At 38.1% G+C, this 19631-nt stretch overlaps 1 protein-coding gene across 1 annotated transcript; it reads right to left on the reverse strand.

Annotated features, from left to right (window-relative positions):
- Positions 1-139: 139 nt before the first annotated feature.
- Positions 140-19350, reverse strand: ccdc150 (coiled-coil domain containing 150; the record flags this gene model as incomplete). The annotated part of the gene is made up of 25 exons (XM_081370896.1): positions 19245-19350; positions 18347-18706; positions 16772-16938; positions 16108-16224; positions 15591-15720; positions 15467-15510; positions 15303-15395; positions 14792-14899; positions 14339-14463; positions 13913-14090; positions 12675-12743; positions 12409-12501; positions 12251-12334; positions 11868-11966; positions 10983-11048; positions 10754-10894; positions 10047-10159; positions 9229-9346; positions 8962-9120; positions 8784-8852; positions 3246-3377; positions 2099-2191; positions 1950-2036; positions 1532-1669; positions 140-274 (listed from the first exon to the last, which is right to left on the reverse strand). Exons 2-25 carry the CDS (start codon positions 18702-18704, stop codon positions 140-142), a joined length of 2916 nt encoding a protein of 971 aa, XP_081227022.1. The 5' UTR covers positions 18705-18706; positions 19245-19350.
- Positions 19351-19631: the final 281 nt, after the last annotated feature.

Genomic DNA, 19631 nt, shown 5'->3' on the forward strand with positions numbered 1-19631 from the left:
GAATTTGTTAAACATGCTTGATATTTCCCAGCATATACAAACACAGCAACTGTAGATCTTTCATTTCTCCTTTCATTTAGCCTTTCTCCATGATCTATGAGTTGTTGATGCACTTCTTCATGACCCCTGGAGGCTGTTATCAGCTGGTCAGTGTGCGTACGCGTCTTGTGTGTTTGGAACTGCCGGCGATGCTTCCCAGCTCCTTCTTCATCTCCCAGCGCTGTAATGCTGAGGCCCAGGGCTCCAGTTTAGGGTCATAAAAGCAAACGTGGGTCTAATAACAAAGTACAACCTTCAGGTCAGGAATAAAACACACAAACCTGACATTTGAGATAAAATAATCACCCTCAGGACCAGAGACGAGGTCGGGACCAAATTGTGAGATATAAATGTATGTACTGTGTACACACACACGCGCGCACAGCCGCACACGCACACACACACACATTTATAAAGAGATATATATTAATTAAATGTATATTTAATTTACAATACTGTTTAAAACATGTTCTCCAAGGCTGCATTTATGTGATCAAAAATACAGTAAAAAAAACTATAATATTGTAAAATATATTTACAGTGTAAGGTAACTATTTGCTATTTTAATATGTGACCCTGGTTAAAAAAAAAACAGTCAAAAGTCGCACGGGTATATTTGTGGCAATAGCCAACAATACATTGTGTGGGTCAAAATTATCGATTTTTCTTTTATGCCAAAAATCATTAGGATATTAAGTAAAGATCATATTCCATGAACATATTTTGTAAATTTCCTACCGTAAATATATAAAACATTTATTTGTGTGAGTGAATGCAGCACAATCGTGAACATAAATGAACAACTTTAAAGGTGATTTTCTCAATGTTTCAATTTTTGTGCACCCTCAGATTACAGATTTTCAATAGTTGTATCTCGGCCAAATATTGCCCTATCCTAACAAACCATACACCAATGAGAAGCTTATTTATTATTTATGTATACATCTCAATTTCAAAAAATGTACCCATGTGACTGGTTTTGTGGTCCAGGGTCACATATATTTTAAAATGTCATTTATTCCTGTGATCAAAGCTGTATTTTCAGCATCATTACTTCAGTCTTCAGTGTCACATGATCCTTCAGAAATCACTCTGATATGATGATTTGAAACATTTCTGATTATTATCAATGTTTAAAACAGTTGTGCAGCTTAATATTTTTGTGGAAAGTGAGATAATTTTTTTTCAGGATTCTTTGATAAATAGAAAGTTCAAAAGAACAGCATTTATTTAAACTATAAATATTTTTAACAACATAAATGTCTTTACTGTCGCATATGATCAATTTAATGCATCCTTGCTGAATAAAAGTTAATCCATGCATACAAATGTAGTAAAATGTGTCATCAAAGTCATCATTTAATAAGTCATTTTTAAATGCAGTTTTATTTGGACTTGGATGCAACTGGACAGTTGATCACTAGGACCCTTATAAATGGATTTTCAACTAATATAATATAAAATGGTTAAATTTATGTGTCTCATTTGCTACCTGAGCAGGAGTGGACAGTGTGCCGTCTTTCCCCGTCCTCCATAAGCTTTCCCTGAGTTTCTGTGGCTCATCCTCGCAGTTAAAGCTCTCCGATCCCGAGCGGAGTCCTCTGTGGTCCTCAACCATGTTCTCTGTGATCTGAGGAACAGAGAAACAGAGCAATCAAATCAAAGGCAAAGGCAAAAGAAATGTCCATCCTCTGGAGAGCTCGCATGATTTCAACACTGGCTGTGATCAGCAGAGGAGGAGGCGGCAATTTAAATTCTGACTTGGTTTTGAGCAAAAATTTTAAGACTTTGGAAAAAGGGATAGATGATCACTACTGGAAACACCACAGCATTCAGATTCAGTTGGCTTACTTTATATGTCCCTATTATTATTGCTGATGTATAAATGGCTGCAAATGGGGTTCGTTTACCTGCTGTGACTCCAGACAAACTTCCCGGATTCTCAGTTCTGCCTCATCCCTCTCGTCCCGGAGCCGTTTCAAACTCTCTTCCAGGTGCTGTACACAAACACATTAACAGCACCATTCAGCACAAAACCCCTGATTACTTATTCACATACTGCCATTTCTCCAGTACTTTGTTGGTCTTGCAGTATTGATGCCCTGAAGGGAGAAACAGACAGGAAGAAGAAGGGAACAGTAGCTTGCTGAGACTGCACAGAGGAAGGAAAAACAGAGACATGGAGACAGAATCACAAGGCAAACCGAAAACGATAAAAAAAAAGATGAAAGAAGAAAGGAGTATTTATGGCTCCTGATCCACCAAGTTAACACGTGAAGTAATATCACATGAACCACGAGGACTGAGAGCAAAATATGAGACAGTACCACATGTTTAAAGGCCCCGGTATAATTAAAGTCCCCCTGTAGTCAATCATTTTATACCTTAAAACTCATCTTTGATCACCAAAATGACATTATTTTTTTATTTTTTTGAAATAGCTTGCATGTAACTCTACACCCTTGCCTCATTTAGTATACGTGGTTCTACGAATATGCAAATGAGCCCCGCCTCCACTCACTCACACCAGCTCAGAGATCCACTCATTGACCTGATTGGTTACAAGGTAGTTTGTGACGTCAGAAACACCAGCGATTTCAAACCGTGTTGTTGAGACTGTCTTTGGTTCACTGCAGTTTTAAGGAGAAAATACTCAGCAATGGTGTTGACTATGAATTTGCACATGGTTTGTCTTAAAGCATATTAAAAACCCCACACAGACATATAAACAACATTAAAAGCTTAATTTTCACCAAAAGAGATATCAAAGAACAAACTGGTGTGACATAATTCTGAACAAATCAAGCCCAAACAAAGTTCAACAAAAGTTCTGGAAAAGTTTGCTCTGGCTGGTAAACACCTCTGAACTACCATTGGTCAGTGGTGATGATGTAATAGGTAGGTGTGCACAGAGGCTCCGCCTTCTTTGACGTGGAATTCTTCTCCGGTTCATTTCTTCTGTTCAGTCCCTCTAGGTCCCCGTTTTCACTTCGCTGTCATTTATGTTGTGTTTATTTTGTTATTGAGAGGAAAGTGTGCAGCACATATTTACATAATCATCTAAATGCAGCGTGAACAGCATCTGGACGTTCGCTAACAGTATATCGCTGCTCACGTATTACAAACTACTTTTTACCCCAAAGCGGAGAGCGAAGAAGAACGTTGTGAGTAAATCGGGGCCTTGAGGTGAAAAAGAGAGAGCTGACCTGACATTGCTCCTGTAGGGTGTGGTTGAGATCTCTTTCGGCCTGTAGCTCCCCCTGCTGTGTGGAGGACAGACACTGCAGCTCAGACTGGAGAGAAACCATCTCAGAGCGCATCTGCAGCAGACACTGAGACTGAAACACACACAAGACAAACTGTGAGAGGACATCTTTAGTAAAGATGGGTCAGGACACTCACTAGTTGTACAGCATGTCGGTAAGTAAGTGAGGTTATATTTTTTAGCTGCTGTGCTTTAAAGGGGATGCATTTAGAAATACAACTTTTAAGCAAACTTTTTAAGCTTTTTAAAATATTAAAGCAGTGCTGGTGTAATAAAGTCAAGTCAAGTCAAGTCAAGTTTATTTATATAGCGCTTTTCACAACACAGGTTGTATCAAAGCAGCTTCACAGTAATAAATTAGAACAATACATCAATGTTTGTTTCTAGTGGAACGTCTACGTTCGGTAATGCTGATCAATAGTATCGTTGATTGATTAATTCAATTAAATATCCCCAAATATCCCCAACTGAGCAAGCCAAAGGCAACAGTGGCAAGGAACCGAAAAACTCCATCAGGTGACCTAATGGAGAAAAAAAAAAAAACCTTGGGAGAACCCGGGCTCAGTCGGGGGCCAGTTCTCCTCTGGCGTTTATGAACTAGAGGTCGGATTTAACTGTAGGATTAAAAGTATTATATGAATGCCTGGCTGAAGAGATGCGTCTTTAATCTAGTTTTAAACTGGGAGAGCGAGTCTAAGCAACGAACAGTATCCGGAAGACTATTCCAGAGTTTTGGTGCTAAATGTGAAAATGCTCTCCCTCCTTTGGTGGATCTGGATATCCTAGGTATGACCAAAAGCCTCGAATTTAGTGACCTTAAAGAGCGCGATGGATTATAGGGCGATAGAAGATCGGTTAAATAGACTGGAGCTAAGCCGTTTAGGGCTTTATAAGTCAGTAGCAATACCTTGTAATTAATACGGGACTTTATAGGTAACCAATGTAGGGATGATAAAATCGGTGTTATATGATCATATTTTCTTGATCTAGTTAGAACTCTAGCGGCGGCATTTTGGACTAACTGTAGCTTGTTTATTAAGGATGCAGGACAACCGGCTAATAACGCATTACAGTAATCTAGTCTCGAGGTCATGAATGCATGAACTAACTTTTCTGCGTCAGAAACTGATAGCATATTACGTAGCTTAGCAATGTTTCTAAGGTGGAAAAAGGCTGTTCTTGTAACATATGAAATATGATTTTCAAAAGACAGGTTGCAGTCTAATATAACACCCAGGTCTTTTACTGTAGAGGATGAAGTAACAGGACATCCTACTATGTTAAAGTTGTATTGTGAGAGGTTTTGTGGGTGGTTTTTTGAACCGATAAGTAGTACCTCTGTCTTGTCTGGATTTAATAAAAGAAAATTATGCGTCATCCAATCTTTTATATCTTTAACACACTCTGTCAATTTGGATAATTTAGCGTTTTCATCTGGCCGTGATGAAATATAGATTTGAGTGTCATCAGCATAACAATGGAAACTAATTCCATGTTTCCTTATAATATTTCCAAGTGGTAGCATATATATTGAGAATAATAGAGGGCCTAACACAGATCCCTGCGGCACTCCATAGTTTACTGGAGTTATGATAGATTTTTCTCCATTTAAATAAACAAAATGGTAGCGGTCAGATAAATACGATCTAAACCAGCTTAATGCTTGTCCTTGAACACCAGTATAATTTTGTAGTCGATCTAAGAGTATTGTATGATCTATAGTATCGAACGCAGCACTAAGATCAAGTAAAACTAATATTAAGATACAGCCTTGGTCAGAAGCTAAAAGTAAATCATTTGTGATTTTAACGAGCGCAGTTTCAGTGCTATGAATCCAGACTGAAACTTTTCATAGGTGTCATTTTCTTGTAAGAAAGAGCCCAGTTGAGCGGACACAACTTTTTCTAGTATTTTAGACATAAAAGGTAGATTTGAAATGGGTCTATAATTTACTAGATTATTCGGATCTAATTGTGGTTTCTTAATGAGAGGTTTTATAACTGCCAGTTTAAATGTTCTTGGAACATGACCTAAAGATAAAGACGAGTTAATAATATTGAGGAGAGGCTCTTCCACTACAGGTAACACTTCTTTCAATAGTTTAGTTGGTATGGGATCTAATAAACATGTTGTTGTTTTAGAGGAAATGATAAATTTATTTAACTCTTTTTGTTCTATAGTTGAAAAGCACTGTAATTGTTCTTGCGGCGTGATAATTGAGGCTGAATTATAAGGCGCGATTGAGGATTGAACGTTTACAATTGTGGTTCTGATGTTTTCTATTTTCTCAGTGAAGAACTTCATGAAATCATTACTACTAAACTGTAATGGAATACTTTGTTCAGGAGACATCTGTTTATTTGTTAGTCTCGCCACAGTGTTAAATAAGAACTTAGGATTGTTATGGTTGTTTTCTATTAGTTTGCGTAGATGCTCAGCCCTGGCCGCTTTTAGGGCCTTTTTATAACGTGACATACTGTCTTTCCATGCGATTCTAAAGACCTCTAAGTTGGTTTGTTTCCATTTACGCTCTAAATTACGGGTTTCTCTCTTTAGAACACGCGTAGTACTGTTGTACCATGGTGCTTTACTTTTCTCTCTGACCTTTTTTTAATCTAATGGGCGCAACAATATCCAATGATCCAGAGAGAATGGTGCTCATAGTGCTAGTTAATTCCTCAAGTTCATCTGTTTGTTTGGGTTCACTGAGCAGCTGAGACAGATCCGATAAGCTGTTTGAAAAATTATCTATGGTGGATGGAAGGATTGTTCTGCCTAATCGATAACGCGGCGCAGCATGATATATTACAGGAGTACGTAATATGCAAGTTACCATGTAATGGTCAGTGACATCGTCACTTTGTGGAATGATATCTATATCGGTTGGATCGGTTCCATGTGATATAATTAAATCGAGTGTATGATTAAATCGATGAGTCGGTCCGGTAATGTTTTGCTTGAGCCCAAAGGAGTTTAATAGATCTGTAAACGCAGCCCCTAACGCATCATTTTGATTATCTACATGGATATTAAAGTCTCCAACAATTAATGCTTTATCGAAGTTAACTAATAGGTCTGAGAGAAAATCTGCAAACTCTTTTAGGAAATCAGCGTAAGGCCCAGGCGGTCTATATACGGTAGCCAAGGCTAGAGATAATAGGGATGTTTTTCGAACATCTAAGAGCGTAACATTTAGTACAAGTACTTCAAATGAAATAAACTTATAACCCGTTTTCTGAGTAACATTGAGAAAATCTCTATAGATTGTTGCAACACCGCCGCCACGACCATTCAGACGGGGCTCGTGCTTATAGGAGTATCCTGATGGAGTAGACTCATTTAAACCGAAATAATCATTTGGTTTAAGCCAGGTTTCAGTAAGGCAAAGTACATCGAAGCTATTATCTGTGACTATTTCATTTACAATAACTGCCTTAGGTGTGAGTGATCTAATGTTTAGAAGACCTAGCTTTAAAAATTGTTTTTGATTACCAATAGCAACATTTTCTGGTTTAATAACAATTAGATTTTTTCTAGATCCTGCAGTAGATTTATGATTTGATCTCACTAAACGAGGAATAGACACAGTTTCTATGCAATGTTCTACACTATTTATATCAGTTAAATTGGTGCAGCAGAGACTATGATTTGGACTTTTGTTTACTAGTCAAAAGGTATTTAACATTTTGGAGATGTTATCTGACAGAAGATCCGATCCGAATCTGCTTGGGTGTAAGCCATCAGCACAGTAAAGCCTAGGACGCTCCCAAAACAGATTCCAATTATTTACAAAGAGAAGTTTCTGCTCATTGCACCATGACATTAACCATTCATTAAGCGCAAATAATCTACTAAACTTTTCATGACCTAGTCGGTACGTGGGAAGCGGTCCTGACACAATAATCGTTATATCAGGCGATGTGCTGCGTACCGTATCGATCAGATTCCTGAAGTCTTTCTTCAAAACCTCCGTTTGGCGCAGTCTGATGTCGGCCCCTCCCGCGTGCAGGACAACGGTTCCGACGCGCTCGTTCAGAATCTCGGGAACGTGAGCAGCGATTTCAGAAACACGAGCACCAGGAAAGCAGTGACTATGCACCTTACTTTTATTTAACGTAGCGTGTACGTGTCGAACGATGGAATCGCCGATGATCACAGCATCGCGTTCTGTTTCGCGAAGAGGGGAGAAGCGGTTTTGTGTGGATATCTCGAAAACCGGGAGGGTCGGAGAGAGTCTTGGTCTAGACCTGACTCGCGACTTCCGCTGCGGAAAAATCCAGGCTTCGTGATGGCATGTTGGAGCCGGAGTGAACGAGACCATGGCTGATCGCGACCTCGACGTTCGGGACCGATGTTGAGGAACGCACGGAGTAGACGAGGTCGGAGTCAGCGGGTTAGTAACATTAATCTCTGATTTGTGTGCCTCGGCACGTGATGTTTCGAGAGCCAAACGCCGGTCTATCAGCTCGGCTTTTCTTACTAAAAGGTCGTGGATCTGTTTCTCAACAGCTTCCAGCTCAGACTGCACCGCGTGCAGCTCAAATGTGTCCTCACCTGCACCAAAAGGTAGACTACTTACATTTGATATATTCGCCATTTTAACAGATGGACAGTAAGTTAAGTTAGCAACGACGCTACCAGTGGTGCTATCAATATTAATACTAATTTATGGCTTAAGTCTTGGATATAATCCGTCTTTTTTAGTGGTACGGGTGTAGAGTAGACGCACGATAGGCGAAAAAATGTTTGTTTGTAACTTAAATGAGTGCGGAGAAGACGCGTTCAGCCGTGATCCACGGACGTAACCTATAAGAGTATCCAGCGTTGGATCACTAGGCTTGAGACGCGTCTACTCAACAATCCGCGTTATAACTATGAGGTGAGGAAAAGTAGAAAATGTTCGTTGTAAGTGAGTTTAAAGAGAAATCAAGAATTATAAATCAATCGATGGAGCTCCAAAGACAACAACGCGCTCAGACGCGACGCATGCGCATTCGAAACAGGAAGTTCAAAATCTAGATAGATAGATAAGTCTGACAATTATGGTTGGAGTCTATTATGCATTATACATAAATGTTATTTTTTTCATGACAACTATGAATAATCATACTTATTATGAATAACAAGATAAAATAAAAGTATTAGATTCAAAATCACTCAAAATATATCTTAGCAAAATTACAATTTTTAATTACATTTAATAATTAATCCCGTGTTCATTTTTATGCTCAGCATAATACACAGTGAAATGCATTATAAAAAATATAAAGTTATTCGTGCCATTAATTTACAGAGCAAATAAAGTGCATTGTGACATGGAGGCGAACATTTAAGAAATGAAGGGCCGTTTACACGACACCATTTTCATCCAAAAACAGAAGGAAAAGAAAGTATGCATTTTGGCCGTTCATTTAGCCTACACGACAAGGCGGTTTTGGGGGCCTGAAACGCAAACTTTTGAAACAGTTTGGATGCACACCTGCTCATAACTCCTCCTCTTATATTCATCCTTAGCTTCCTCAAGACTTTCAATTTCTGCTTCCAAATCCTGTTGGGAGAGGCAAGACGATGCAATGAACTGTGTTTATGTTGGTATTACAGTGAGAGAGCTTGTATCCAGCACAGATGTGAGGTGAACCATGGGTAAAGTAACACACCTTGATTCTCAGAGAGTGGTTCAGAGCTGTTCTGTTGTCCAGATACTGATTCAACCGAGACGCCAGCTTCTCCAGCTCAGACACCTTCGCTTGTAGCCTCTTATTGGCTTGTGAGAGGTCACCTGACTTTGCTGATGCATCATTTAGTGCGTTCTTCAGCTATATAGAAAACAGGAATCAGTCAGAGTCATTCTTATTTGTAAAGTAAGTAGTTAAAAGTGCCATACATTGAAAACTACATCACAAGACAACTAATGTACATATTACCCTCTGTGCTGACTTCCTCCTAGAGTCTTTTTCTCTGTTGAGCCGGTTCTTGAGGGAATCTACACATTCTGTCAACCGACGAATCTCTGCCCTTGCCTCTTTAAGCTCCGCCTCCCTGCTGATGCAATCATGTATGATATGAACTCAAGAAAACATGGAGGAAAACAACAACTGGGTCCCTTTGATTTGAACATAACTGGATCCTGGTAAATACATAAATAAGCAGACACAAATAGACATACGTATAGATCAATGCAAAAATGTTGGGATGCAGGATAAATCTGCACTATATCAGTTATTGACCAATATTAGAGATTTTTACATTTTAATTAGTTGATATTGCCTCTATATCAGTCAGTATAAGATATTTAATTGTGCATACTCTTTTACACTACTTTTACATATATTATATCGAATTAACATTGATGTTATATTGAATTTTACATATTTACATTGAATGAACAGCCATTTAAAGTTAATCTAAAACACTAATAATTTAACGTCATTAAGTGCATCTTAAAATAATTATTTTACCATCCATTTTTCGTACTGTACTCCATAATGTTGTGATGCCTTAATTTGTAGCAATTGAAACAAATTTAAGTTTTTAATCTTTATTTTTGATTTAGATAAAACAATACAGAACTTTATTATTGGCCATTACATGAACATGAATTGTTAATAATATCGTTGCATCTCTAAGTACAGTATAACACACATCCTAAAGTGAAGTGACATTAATGAAGTGAACAATGTAGAATCGACTTTGTGGTTTTAAATGATAAACAGCCCTGCTGATAAAACATATATTCCCTCACCTCTCGCCGAGGGTGTTTAGTTTCTCCTGTGTGTTTTGGTTTTCCCGTAAGGCCTGCTCTAAACTCTGAGCAAGTGTCCTGTTGTCATCAAGTGCTTTTTGCAAAGACTCCCCCTTCAATGTGAGTGTGAAAACATTTAAACGCTTTGATCACATCTCTTATTTATTTGATCATCAGTGTGTTTGTGTGCGTTATACCTTCTCATTATTGGTTGCTTTGTGATTCTCTACTTCAGCTTCAAGCCTCTGAATCTCTTTTATAGCCTGCAGTCTGACAACACACACACACACACACACACACACACACACACACACACACACACACACACACACACACACACACACACACACACACACACACACACACACACACACACACACACACACACACACACACACACACACACACACAAAGGCAAACACAGTGCTGATTACCAAAGACAAACACTGACTTAGTAAAAACAAACAACAATCATATTTACAGTAATGCACTTATAATGGAAGTCTATGCAGCAAGACATTCCCCAGAAATGAATAAATGTCAAAGCACTTTATTAATTGTTTCATACAAAAATGTGTTATTTGAGCTGTAAAGTTCAAAAACTGAAAACTTACGTGATGCTGCAAGACGGCTGCCATAATTGGCTAGCACAACATAAAAAATGATCCCCTTCCTTTAATCAGACGTGTCGTCTTATAGTTTCTCACACACACAAACACACACCTCTCTTTCCTGAGTGTGTGCAATTCCTGCGCTCTTTCTCTCAGCTCTGCATGCAGTGTTTGTGTGTTCTGCTGCAGACGAGCATGAGACGACAGGACGCTCTCCAGAGTCTGCGCTATTTCATTCTGTTACACACAAAAAAAACATCAAAAAATGTGATCTTTTGTTAATGCAATTCATTGCTTTCAATTCTTGTTCTTTAGAAAGACTCACCGTGTCTCTGTGCTGTTGCTGTAGCGCACCGACTTGCTCTTTCAGTGTCTGATTTTCTTTCTGCATCTATGAAAGAGAGTGTTAAATTGATCCGTCCACTTATAATTTTAGCCATAATTTTGTTTTATATCACCATTTTGCAGTTTTTAAGTGCTCCATGATTCAATAACAGCCTCTACAAAGCCCCATTTCATTGTGACAGATGCATAAAACAATCAGCACTGAAACATCCTGCTTTTATTACTTAATTGCGACTCAGCAAGTCAAGATTATGGACACGGAATGGATCTTGTTAAATGTGGGCTGTCATATATAAACTTATAATAGAGATATACACATCACATATTCCTACTTTCGGTTTTAAGTGTTTTATATTGATGGTATCATCTAACTGTGTTTCGTCTTATGTTCTGCTTTTAAAAACAATTGTGTCAAATGATAATGTTTTTTTTTTTCTGATGTCAGGAATCCAGCGGTCACATGTTAACGGTACCATATGGGTTACCTGTTAATCAGTATTTGGTGATTTTTAAATGAGGCAAGTTTGCTGCTTAGATAATATTCATAAATATCAGTCTTTTTGGATGAGGATGAAGTACAGTATATGAGCCTTTTATTAATTGAGCAGTCAGAGTTTTAATGAGCAAATCTATTTGTTCTCCGTCTCAGAAGTAGCGCGAGCGCTTGGACTACGTCACAAATAGAACTGGGCTTTGTCGTATCGCGCAGTGTAGACAGCATCGCTGATTATAATGGGTCTTATCTGCTTTTGTGACTTTTTGTTGTTGCGGCTCGCGTCTGCTGTAAACACGGTGTCACACACCTGAGCGACACACTGAGCTTGTGAAACAGCAGTGGTTTTGTTAGACGAGTGTTTGTGTTTACCTGTGTGTAACTGTACTGCAGTTTAGTGTTAGTCTGACAGTGTTCATTACAGTCTGCTTTCAATGTCTTCAGTTCAGCGGCCATCTGCTGCACTCGTGCCTGTGCGCACAGACACACACACACACACACACACACACATGCACACACACACACACACACACACACACACACACACACACACACACACACACACACACACACACACACACACACACACACACACACACGCAGTCTATTAGAAGCCTGCTGTGTGTTTTTGCTATATAATGTGTGTGTTCATCATATGATTGTTTGAGCATCATTGTATGACACACTGTGTTAAATGTTTGCAATAAATTCATATACATATGAAGTGTGTGTGTGTGTTTGTGTGTGTCACAGACCTGCAACTTGCCCTTCTCGTAGGCCAGTTTGTTCTTGCTGTCTGTCAAGTCCCACAGCATCTGTTCTACCTGACGGTGAGTTACCTGGGAGAGAAAGAGTGTTACAAGCACATTTTCTTTTGACGTGCATCTGCCTCTGTGATCTTTTGATCTCAAACCTGCTGATGCTCCATGACTGTCAGGCTCTCCATCAGCTCCTCGTTCTCCTCCTTCTGTTTCTGCAGTGCTGAGTTCACTGTGGTCAGCTCCACCTGTCCATCACAGGGGAGAAGATGATGTTATGGTAATAGCTGGTGCAATATTATTACCCTGATCTGTAGAGTAGGTGAAATGAGCTCTATTCTGTATCCAGCAAACAAAGAGAAAAAAAAAAGTTGAGAGATAAAGAAAAACTAGAAGTGACCTCACATTTGGTCAGCAGTACCTTGATATCTGACAGCTGTGTTTCTAGAATGTTCTTCTCTTTTTTCAGCAAAGAGATTGCAGAGTTCATCTGAGATTTGGAAATTAATAGTTCATTAAAGCAACGGGCCACAAGTGGTTGTGCGGTACAGTTTTTTCAAAGGTTAAGGGCTGTTGTTAGCAAGCAAGGTTCAAGGTAACTTTATTGTCCCCGAGGGGCAATTATTTGTACAGCCAGCAGATAAACACAAGGACACAACACACAACAAGACAGCATAACATGGAATACCCACAGTCTCTAAAACACACTAGTAAAGAAATACATTTAAAACAGTTCTGACAAATTGTTTCAAATCGAGATAGAAGACGGGATAAAAGAGTTTCTGAATCTATTTGACCTGCATCTGGGCATGGAGTACCTACGGCCTGAGGGAAGTAGCTTAAACTGACAGGACAAAGGATGACTAGGGTCAGCTGCATATATAGTGCCTTCTTTGCCACTCTGTATAAGCATAATGTGAAAAAAAAAAAATCATAACAGAGATAATTCACATCCACATTGGTATATTGCAGATTTAGAATAATTAAAAGTATTATTAATAATAATCCTGCCTTATTACAAATAAATTATTTGTATATACTGTATATACAAATTACATAATGTATTATAATTATTCTAATGATTAACTATTAAACATTATTTACTACTTTAATGATCAAATGAATTATAATCTTAAAATAATGATACATTACTAATGTGTCTATCTATCTATCTATCTATCCATCTATAAAATATTATTAATATTATTGTTTTTGTTGTCATAGTTATTATTAATATAATTAATTATTAATATTGTTAATATAATTAATAATACAAATACGTTTATTTAATTAAATTAATAACAATATATTAGTACTACTACCACCACCACGACCAATAGTAATATAATAAATAATAGTAATAATAATAATTAATACAATATTAATAGCAATATATACTACTACTAATACTACCACCACCAATAATAATATAAATAATAATGATAATTGTGATATTTATGACAATAATAATAAATAATAACAATCATAATTATTATTATTATTGTTGTTGTTTTTATAGCATCAAATGTGCCTCATCCAATTATAATTTAGTGCCAGAACTATCAGTTTAATTCATGCCCATTTAAACATCAGTGCTGGTGTCCTTTCCTTTCGGCTTGAGAAATGACACCAACAAACAATAACAACCATTCAACTCACTTCACTCTTCATGTGCTCTCTCTCTTCTCTCAGGGTCTCTCCATCTCTCCCAGCACGACTGAGCTCCCCCTGAAGCCTCTGAATGGTCTGTTCCAACATCTGCTGATGACTGACAGCTGTCACCTGGGAAAGAGTGGAGCTCTGCTGCAGCTCGGAATGATCCATCTTCAGTGCCTCCCTTGTAGACCAAATAAAACAGCTTATTTACAGTCATATTTTCTTTTATCTTTTGTAGTTTTGTTCATGGTTTTCAAAGGTTTTCATGCAACATGTTGCCATCTGCCTAATCTGACTGAACTGAAGATGAATTTCAGCCAAAATATGGTAGCGTTTGCTAAGATACAGCTTTTGACGTCAACAACAAAATATATCTGTTGGTCTTTTCCCTGCTGTTGTTTTATAGTAGCGAATGTGTGTGTAACTCACAGTTCTTTCTGCAGGGCGAGTTTCTCTGATATCGTGACCTGTAGTTCAGCCTGGATGTTCCTCCTGGCTGTGTCTAAAAGCAGATCCTGCTCCTTCAGGTGTTTAGACACACGATCTCGCTCCGCCTGAACAAACAGTGTGTGTGTGTGTGTGTGTGTGTGTGTGTGTGTGTGTGTGTGTGTGTGTGTGTGTGTGTGTGTGTGAGACAAATATAATCTCTATCAGCAAACTTTCGTTCAGTATTACTATTACTGCCATATTGACTCATTTTCATTTTTATCCTTCTTAATGAGTATAAACTGAACTAATGTTATTTTACTGGTTAAAGATAACTTATTTTGCACTTAATGCACTAATTCAGTTGTTCGCAGCTAAGATGAAAACGAACTGGCAATAGAATGTCCAATTGTTTTCCATGCCAATGACAGTAAAACTGGAACTGAACTGAAATACCTTGATGTTGCTCTGATACTCTGTCTGTAGTCGAGTGTTTTCCAGTGTTAATGAGTGAAGTGCAGTGCTCAGCTCTGAACACTGAACCTCTAACTTATCATTCAACACCTGAGAGAAAGAGAGAGAATGACTTTTTACCTTTATTCATAACATGCACACAGATTTTTACACCAGAACAGGAAAGTTAACCAATAAAAACAATGTTGTTGGCTAAACAAAGCTAAATAAATGCATATAAACCTACATTTCAATCGGTTTTCCACACAAATTATTCAAATCACTTCGGAAGATTAAAGAATATAGCGAATAAATCATACACACTACTATATGGTACTTTTTTATGTCCTTTTTTGAGCTTGACTATTACAATAACCACACAAAATTGAGAACCATAGCTCTAATCCATATATTTGTATAATGACAGTATGTTGGCTTTGTGGAGCTAACAATTAATTAATGCTAAACTGATGTGTATGTGTGTGTGTGTGTGTGTCTGTGTGTGTGTGTGTACCTGAACTTGATCTGCAGCTGCTCTGAGGTCTCGTCCATCTCTGATGAGTCTGCTGTTGTCCTGCTGCTGCTTCTGCAGAGCCGTCTTCACGCTCTAAACACACATGGACACCATGAGACGTGTCATTACTCCCATCAGCGTCTCTAACACACATGTGCTCGTACCTTGATCTCTTTGCTCAGCTGTGATATCAGAGTCTCTTTCACTCCTGAGAGGAAACAACATTTTAGTTTCACAATACAGTCGCATAAACCAAGATTAAATGTCCCATAATTCAGTGTTTCTGACTGGAATGGTCTCGGAGCTGCTGACACTCTCTCTCCAGGCACAGGATTTGCTCCTCCCTCTTCTTTAGCTCCGCCCTGTTTGCCTGTCCGTCAGTACGTAAGGCGTGGCAGTCTACCTGAAGAGCTTCTACCTAACAAGACACCAGCAAATAGTGAATAGAAAGATTAAATTAAGCCCTTTATGGCTATACAACACATCCAGGGTGTTGTGGGTGGTTGCTAAGGTGTTGCTATGGTGTTCTAGGAGTTGCTCTGAGCATTGCTTGGTGTAAAGAGGTATTCTACAGTAGTCAACATTTGAAGTGGATCAAAAAAGTTCAACAATGTTATCCTAAGACAAGAACAGGTATTGTTCAAAATTCATGAATAACTTTGATGAAAGGTTTTGATCCACTTCAAATGTTGACTACTGTAGTTTCTCCAAGTATATTTATCAATCAGACTTAAAATATGCAAGCAAGATCGCAGTAAAGGAGGATATACTTGTGAACCTTTTCTAGTCCTTTCCTTCGGTTTACCTGGCCTCTCTCCCTCTCCACCACTGTCTCCATCTCCTTCACTCTCAGCAGCAGTGCATTGTGGGATTGCTCAGCCACCAAGTGCGCTGCGGTCTCTTGCGCCATCTGCTCCTCCTTCTGTGAACAGATTCAGAGGTCATGAACTATCAAATGAAATCAAGAGTAACATATTTATGACATTATTTAGATTAATCAGTTCAACCAATATGAAAACATTCTGGAGAAAGTAAAGACATTTATAATGTTACAAAAGATTTCAAATACGATTTCAAATAAATGCTATTCTTTTAACAATGATAACATCAGAAATGTTTATTGAGCATCAAATCAGCATATTAGACTGAATTATGAAGGATCATGTGACACTGAAAACTGATGCTGAAAATTCAGCTTTACCATCATAGGAATAAACTGTATTTTAAAATATATTAAAATAGAAACCAGTTATTTTACATTGTAATAATATTTCATAATATTACTGTATTTTTGATCAAATAAGTGCAGCCTTGGTGAAAAAAAGACATATTTGAACACCAGATAACCAGGTAACTATTAACTAAAAACTTGTTTTAAAACATTTTAGCATTTTTTATTGTGTGATAAATGAATAATTAAAAGCACAAATATTTTCATTAATGAATGAATGAGCCCATGGCTATTTTACTTTAGCGGAGTTGGTATTCTCCAGCGCCTCTCTGAGTCTGAGCACCTCCCGCTGCGCCTCCTGCCTCTCCTCACAGGCCCGCGTCAGCTCGTCCTGTACATGCAGAAGGTCCCGGTGTGAAGAGCGCTGCTCCTCCTCGTGCTGCTCCTGCAGGGCGCTTAATCGCGCTACACACAGAGGGGAGATTACAAACTCGTCTCCTGCAGGGCCCACAGATGAATGCAGACAAAACAAGTGCAAAAATCACTCTCTCACTCACACACACACACACACACACACTCTTACTGGATTACTGCTCACACAAATTCAGTTTTGAAATTATTCCATAGACTATTGCTGGATGGTTACACGGTTAAATGACTCACTGAGTGATGATGCAAATAATAATGAATGTGTTAGGCAAGAGTTGATTTGATATTGCAAAGTTGAGAAATCACTCTTTAAAAGTGAAATGATTTCTATAAATCCAGTGATCAAATGCTATGGGTCTCAGTTTTCAATGATAGTCACATGACTAGTGGCTGGTCTGTGTGTGCAATCATTTTTGGAATTTTTGTGAACAGTTACTACCCAGCATTGTGTGTGTGTGTGTGTGTGTGTGTGTGTGTGTGTGTGTGTGTGTGTGTGTGTGTGTGTGTGTGTGTGTGTGTGTGTGTGTGTGTGTTTGCATACATTATTGCAGTGACTAATATTGATGCTCCTCTTGATGGAAATAAATGATGTGATGTTATTTCCATCAAGTTGTCCATCAATCTTTGGTCAAGATCTTGTATTGACAGTGCAAGAGTCTGTAAAGTCTCCTCATGACCGTCACTCCGCAACAAATAATGGCGCACATGTTCATTTCCATTGAAGCAATAGCGAATATTAAAAAGCATTTGGTAAAGAGAAAAGACATCCTAACATTTTTTGATGTTCTTTGTACTGTATAGATCTGTCCACCTAAAACACATTTTTGGTGATGAGGATGAAAGAGGAAGGGAGGAGATGGCTGGATGACTAGATGTTGTTTGAATCATTTATATATATATATATATATATATATATATATATATATATATATATACATTATATATATATAATGTATATATTATATTATATATACGCTGTAACGTGGTTAATCTGGTTAATTTATTTATTTACTTTTTGGCTAATAGAAGTTCTGAATGGCAGGTAACTTAAAAATTTTGTAGACACATTTCAAACCCTGTTCATATGGTCCTTCCAACCATTATTACACAATTTGATCATGATGAATCTTGACATTGTCATCCTGGAATATGGCCATGATGTGTCTCTTCCTACATTGTGGTTTAAGAAATGAAAAGCTACACACACATCAGTTAGGGTTAGAAGAACTGTTGCTGAACATATAACATGCTAGAAACATAATAATCTCTGTAATAATGATTCAATCATAGACTCTTAAGCATTTGCCAATTTAAATCCAAAAAGTGACTTTTTTTTGGTCGCCTGTGTGTGTGTGTGTGTGTGTATATATATATATATATATATATATATATATATATATATATATATATAATTATTATTTTTTCATACATTAGGCGTGCTGACCTGTGTGAGATGGATTGAGCTCTCTGTTCATCTCCAGACGGAAGATGGTGAGTTTCAGAGTGTGCAAAACACTTTCTAATCTGCACACGCGTGCGACGAGCGTTTCACTCTGCCTCCATAGCAAACCCTCTCCTGTGGCACTCAGGGGCCCGTGGATGTTCACGGGACTGACCGGACGCCGCTTTGAGGAGTTTGAAGAGTTCACGAGCAGCTGATCTGCAGACGCTCCCAAAGAGCCCAGACTCCTCCTCAACTCCTCCGTCTGCTCCTCCGCTTTCTGTATACGCCTCTGTAACACGGAGAGAGACTCAGGAGCCGTGGCCCCCACAGTCAGAGGACAGATCACTGGCCTGGACATTACTAGATAGATAGATAGATAGATAGATAGATAGATAGATAGATAGATAGATAGATAGATAGATAGATAGATAGATAGATAGATAGATAGATAGATATTGGACAGACAGACAAGATAGATAGATAGATAGATAGATAGATAGATAGATAGATAGATAGATAGATAGATAGATAGATAGATAGATAGATAGATAGATAGATAGATAGATAGATAGATAGATAGATATTGGACAGACAGACAGGATAGATAAATAGATAGATAGATAGATGTTAGACAGATAGCATTGTTTAATGAATATACATTATATAATTTAATGTAAATGTCGTTGGTTAGCTGAAAACCCTTCTCAAAGAATATAATGGCATTATGGGATATAAATCAGTGTAAACGCACAAACACGCTCCGGCGTTAAGTGACATCGGCGAATCTTCTCAACAACACGTCTACATTTTAATCACACTCCGAGAAATGAAATAAACTGTTCGTTTATATTAACTGAATGCGGAATAGATTTCATTTGTATCTGTTATTGTTGCTTACCTTTAGAGAGCCCGGCACTTCCGGCATAGATGGTTACCGTGGAGACCGCTCCCTCTCGAGCTCGGTTCTAAACTCCCGCCATAGCGAACACACACAGAACTAGAGTGGCAAATGGCTAGCTGATTGAGGCAGTGGCCCGGAAGTTCTCATTTAATTTGCATAACATCAGACCTGACTAATTATAGTTCAATTTTTACTCTTGACTGGGTGTTTTCAACTTTAGTAGCTTTAAATATTCATTATTCTGGAGTAAATTACTGCTCGTCCTACTCTTTGAGAGAACGGCCTTGTCACGTGGTTTCTTTAAAATCACAGTAGTTTGTGATTCAAGGACACGGGCGTTTTGTTTAATAATTTTGCAGCGATTGATACTTCAGATTTTTAAAA

Source organism: Scardinius erythrophthalmus, assembly GCF_964197995.2.
Source record: "Scardinius erythrophthalmus genome assembly, chromosome: 7".
Lineage (NCBI taxonomy): Eukaryota > Metazoa > Chordata > Actinopteri > Cypriniformes > Leuciscidae > Scardinius > Scardinius erythrophthalmus.